Source organism: Octodon degus, unplaced genomic scaffold (genome assembly GCF_000260255.1).
Source record: "Octodon degus isolate 3935 unplaced genomic scaffold, OctDeg1.0 scaffold00028, whole genome shotgun sequence".
Taxonomy (NCBI): Eukaryota; Metazoa; Chordata; class Mammalia; order Rodentia; family Octodontidae; genus Octodon; species Octodon degus.
Genome location: NW_004524604.1, coordinates 19,310,508 through 19,316,387, shown reverse-complemented (window position 1 = coordinate 19,316,387; position 5,880 = coordinate 19,310,508). Strand labels below are relative to the sequence as shown.

The window sequence follows — 5,880 nt, the reverse complement described above, 5'->3', positions numbered from 1 at the left end:
AGGACCTTGCGCTTATGCTGCTGAGCTATCTCCCCACCCCAGTTTGGTTTCTTATATGAGGCAAAAATCTATAGTATAGGGCTGGTAATACAGCTCAGTGGACTAAGCGCCTGCTTTGGCAAGCACAGGGACCAGGGTTCGATCCCCAGTCACGCATGCTGTGCCAGCGCCAGCCTCGAGCCTGCAACCGAGTCTGGGTGTGGTGACACATGCCTGTAATCCCAGTGCTACGGAGGCTGAAAACAGGAGGATCACTACGAGTCTGAGCTGTGTAGTGAGACCCTGTACCAAATACACACAATGAAAAAAATCTATAGTATAAAAGAAACTGGTTTATCACACAAGAGTATATAGTTATATCATAATAAAAGTAAATGTTTCTCTACCATAATTGCAACACACATGTAATGATTCCATGATGATTTACATTTCTGAAAAAGTGGGAATTCTCTGAAAAAAATTCAACTGTTTCTTTTAATTTCCAAAATTTACAGTCTCAACTATTTCTGTGTTGCCATTTTCCTTAAATAAGATACTATCATATCTATATCTGCAGTAGTCAAAGACACATTGTTTTTTGGAAACAGGGTCTCACTGTTCAGGCTGGTTCAGAACTCACTACGTAGCCCAGGCTGGCCTTGAACCCTCAGGATCTTCCTGCCTCAGCCTCCAGAGTACTGGGATTACAGGCTTGTGCTACCACACCATTAATGTCATACATTTTTGATAACTAAAACCTACGATGCAATCATAGGTTACACAGCCCACCATGTGGGGCCACTAACTTTTTTATAATTCTCCAAAATCAAGGGAATGATTATAGGTTTGTGTCACTGCACTTGACTACCAACATTTTTTTTTGTTTTTTTTTATTTTTTATTTATTTTTATTTATTTATTTTTTTATTTTTCAACAAATAATACACTGCATATATTCTTCTTAGTGGTTAATTGCTGTACAAGATGCGGACTTGTGATCCTATTTACAAACACCATTAGAACAAATCATTCTATTCATTAACAGAATGTAACAAATATCTATCCCAACCACTTTGAATACACAGATACAAAATGGACATTCATCTGTATACCCCATTTCTACCAACATTTTTTTAAGGGTGTCTATTCCATCAAATTTATATTCTTTGGTCAAAATTGCAAAAGTTCTTTAAGCAAAAGTACAGTTTATAAATATACTGTGAATTACATTGTTATTTTTCTTAGAAAAAACAACTATTAATATGCTGCTATCCCTTAAAAAAACAGTATGTATCTAGACTCACTATAGTATGTTAATTAAAACAATGATAAGACTCAAAAATCTCTATATTCTATCACCATTCTTTGGAAAAAAAAAAAAAAAAGAAAGAAAGAAAGAAAATCTTCAGTTGAATTAAGCACAATGGCCCATGCGTGTAACCCCAGCACTGAGGTAGGCTAAGGCAGGAGTACCACAGGTTTAAATCCCAGTCCCATTTCGGAAAATGGGAGATTAGTAGTGAGACTAATCTCAGAATAAAAATTTAAAAAAGATCTAGGACAGAATTCAATTGCTCTGTGGTAGAATAATCTTGAGGGAAGGAGGCAGGCAACCTACCTGAAGGGAAGCCCATAGACTTAGTTCAGAGCAACTGAAATTTTCAGTAATTTCCTTGAATGCTGAAATATTTTGCACTCTTAAAATATTTAGGGGGCCGGGGAGATAGCTCAGTAGAATAAGCGCTTGTCTGGCAAGTGCAAGGTCCAGAGTTCAATCCCCGGTACCAAAAAAAAAATTTAGAAAACTGTATATTTGATCCATATATATTTTTAAAGTATAACTTCAATAGTTTTTGGCTATTACATATTACTACTAATTCTGCATTGTAAGATAGGGCAAATATTTACTACATGGTATATGTACCATCTGATTGATGTTCACTAGTTGTTCAAGCATTTTAAGAAATGTAAAATTACTGGGAATGCTGGCACAGACTTGCAAGCCCAGTACTCAGGAGGCTGAGGCAGGAGGATCACTATGAGTTCAATGCTAGTTTGGGTCACAGAGTGCGTTTAAGGCCACCCTGAACTACACAAGATCTTGACTCAAAAATACATAAATAAATAAATGCATAAAGTTGTAATGTGTATAAATGCAAATTACACATGAATACAGAACTTCGTATTACTTGTAAAAGTAATGCACTATTTTCCTTGGTATTAATTCCACAAATTCAAAAACCTTTTTTAAAACTTTGACTTTTCATTACATGTATCTTCCGTCTAACACTTCTTTCTTACACTTTCTTTTTTTCATTAGCAAACAATCTAAGCTTCTTAGCTTCCTTTTTAGAGGCAAACTACAACATATCATTTCAATTACATCCAAAATATTTCTCCCATATTTCTTACTCAAAGGTCTTTGGCATAACTCAGGCTTCTCATTGAAGATAAGATGACCTATCAACATATGCAACTGATGTTTCATATTTCAATTTCATTTTAAGCTTTTGTGCAATCAAACTTTCGCAATGTACATACTGCATATTTTATGTGGCTTAGGTTTTAAAAAATATTATATAATGATCCACTTTCTCATCACTTAATATGCACTAAAATTAACTCACATTTTCATTACACATGATTTTTGAAGATTAAAAAAATTTTTTTAAATGTTAACTCATTTTGTTACTCTGTACTAATTTTCAATTCTGAGTATAAAAGAATACATTTTAAATTAATTATAAATGACTGAGTTTTTATTTATTCACTCATTAAGTCAGATTTATGACCCCTCCCCCTCATTCCAGCCACTGTGAGTTTTGAATGAAACAACCCCAATTGTAACAGAAGAAACATCTGTTGCTTTTTTCTTCCTCAGGGCTTTCCTAACTGAAAGAAAGGCTCCCCGCCTGACCTCCTCTTCCACTCCCCCTCCCTACCCCACACTAAGTGCCTTACAACTCTCTTAAAGTAAATGTACTGCAAATATATTTAAAATACTGAATTCTTTTAAAATATCACCTTATCAATTTCAAATGTTATAGCTTATTCAGAAATATTCACTTCTTCAAAGAATGACTAAATACTCTATAAAGCAAAAAACATGGAAGTCAAATGCAGGCATCAGGGGTATACTTGAAATGATCAATCAACTCAATCAAGTTGTCACACACTCCTGCCTCACTAAGAGTCATTCAGATAAGATTTTCTTCAGGGTATCCAGATTCATACAGCATCTTGTGTGCTGTATTTTCTTTGCCAACCCAAGGCTAATATAATGGCAGTCACTACCCCAAGAGGCAGACACCAAATGGAGCCACCCACACTCTCACACTGTGCCTCATAATAAACCATAAAGCACTGGAATGCACCGGCCCCTTTATGAGCAAACAATGCCTGAGCTTCATTAGAATACAGCTGACATTTTCAAAGCACAAATACTTTTAAGAAAAATGTACTAGAAAATAATAGCAATGAAACAGCTAGAAGAGCTGAAATACATTTCAAGTGTCAGGTTGATTTCTAAACAATCTAAAGAAGTATGATTTGCTAATGACAATTTTAAATTATCCTAAGTAGAAAATATGTTTAATAAGGGCAAAGCTTATTCTACTGACTACTGGAAAAAAATGAAAGTAAAAACTATCACTTGGATTGCTTTCACAAGTAATAACCATGAAGTACCTTTAAAATTATTAATATCTTAAATCACTTCTTTAGTACCTGAATGAAGAAAACAGCTCCAGAATTATTTCCACATTTTAATTAATTTATATAAGTAGGGATAAACTAGGCTAACTCTACCCCTCCCCCCCACCCCACCCCAGGGCCCTGTAGTTTTTTCTGTCTGCAAACAGCAAGGACGTCTTGAAATCAGGTTGCTCCAGGCTGTTTTTCAATTTAACACTGCTGCTGTTTAAAGAATATAAAATAAACACTAAAACTCACCCAGCAGTAAGAAACAAACTGATCTCTCTTACCTGGTCTATGGAAGCATGCCTCTCACTGCAGTACCAACAACACTCTACAGTCTTTGTTACCATTCAGTGGAAACTTGAGACTGTGTCAGACGTAAGCAATCGAACTCAGAAACGCTCAATTTAAAATACTTCTCAGTAAAACTAAAAAGATGCTCAAGAAAACTGTTAGGTTAATTGGTTTTAAAACAACACATACATATGTTTAATATAACAAAGGCACTTCGGAAGAAACTGAAAGTATAGGTCATAAGAGATGAAGGGTTTTTTTTTTTAAATGTAGAAGCTTGCTTTCTTAAAATTAAAATTGCTGAAAGTAAAAGTGGTTAAATGAAAAAAAAAAAAAAAAAAAAGCCTTAACTCCAAGCTAACATTTTTCTAAATATCACTTGAATTTTAACTAGCTTAAAAATAAGATTAACTTACTCATGAAACCTGCATAATTCGAATTATACATGTCAGGGTATTTGCTGGTTCCAAAGCAGTCACAAAGCAGGAGATCTTAATGCATCTTGAAAGCAGAGCAAAAGCACCATGTGTTCATGGGGGAAAAAAGAGGAGAAACTCTTGAAAAACTGGTCAGGGCTTTTGAACCTGTAATAACTGCCCAGCTCTTGTGGGAGGGGAAAAAAGTCCTGGTCCTGCCCCCTGAGATAGGAGGCCATGCTTCAACGCCAAAGTGAATGACAGGCCCATTTCTGATATCAACAAAGAGCAGCTTAGTTGGACTCTATTTTCCCCCCACTTTCCCACAGAGAAGTTTTAAAATTTCCAGGTTAGTCCCTTCATATCTAAGATTAAGTACCTTTCTCCATTTTCTTAAGAAGGAACTCAATTAAGTTGTTTTGGCTTTTTAAGTGATTAATTAAAATTACACACCTAGTCATCTTACTCAAATTTTCCTAGGCCATATGCTGAACAAAAGATGCCCTCTTCCTTCCAAATCTATGTAGTATCAGTAACTATATGCCTCACTAGCAATATTGGCACACTTTTCCTTTATCCTGATATGGACACAAGTAGACAGAAAAATAGGTAACATCAACATTAAGGCAACTGAAATAGTAAACATCTTAACAAGCTAGATGTAAAAAGTTTACAAAAGTGCACATGTACCTATGATTATACAAATTCAAAACAATAAACATTTCAACCAACAACATGTATTTGCTGAGTATTTCTTATAAACCAAGCACTATTTTGGGACCTGGGAATACAGCAATGAATGAGACAGATAATAGCCAAATAAATATCCCTGTCTTCAGCAAGCTTACTACAGTTTACTTCTCAGTCCCTCTGAGCTCAGCTATTCTACAACCTGACTACAACACCTTTCTTCCTTTGATTAGTTACCACCTAAAACAAAACATTCCCTTTGCAAAGTATGTCTTGATAACAACTCCAATAAGCAAGTATCTCATGTTTGGTTTGGTGTTGTATCACCGGTGTCTAAAAACAGTACCTGCTAGATATTCAAGTACATAATGAGAAAAACCAGAAAGATTTTTCTGGTTCAAACTCTTCCTCTGCTAACATAAATTACACTTCAATGCATAAATATGCCAACAATGACATAGCAAAGGTGTAAATTAAATTGGGTTGTAAACACATGCTTAAATAAAATTATATTTCAAACAGTATCACATCTGAGTCAATTGTAATATTTGAGTAAATATTTGAGTAAAATCAGTTCAACTACTATACACTAAGTTTTTGTGGACACATTTTATAAGTTTTGAATAAAAGAAAAAAATTGGAAATTAAATCTTAGGTTTATATCTACTCATATCCCGATAATTGGAAACATTTTAAATTCCCTATCCTGCTTTATACCATTCTTGGTTTTCTTATCAGTCTTTCTTACAGACAAAATAAGCGTGCATCTCTCATCTGTCAAATCGGGTAGAAATGCCCACCTTCCC

General features: G+C 34.8%; 1 protein-coding gene across 9 annotated transcripts in view; it reads right to left on the bottom strand.

The window, feature by feature from the left end:
• The window catches only part of Tfdp2 (transcription factor Dp-2), a 227,714-nt gene that overhangs the window by 81,279 nt on the left and 140,555 nt on the right, over positions 1-5,880 (bottom strand). Inside the window, exon 1 of one of the 9 annotated variants that reach the window (XM_023712972.1) lies at positions 4,385-4,448. The exons of 7 other annotated variants lie outside the window; for them this stretch is intronic. In XM_023712972.1, the coding sequence (XP_023568740.1) occupies positions 4,385-4,415 (31 nt within the window). In that variant the 5' untranslated portion in view covers positions 4,416-4,448. Of the gene's footprint in view, positions 1-3,961; positions 4,029-4,384; positions 4,449-5,880 lie in introns of those variants that run through there. One more of the 9 variants, XM_023712973.1, reaches the window with a different exon arrangement.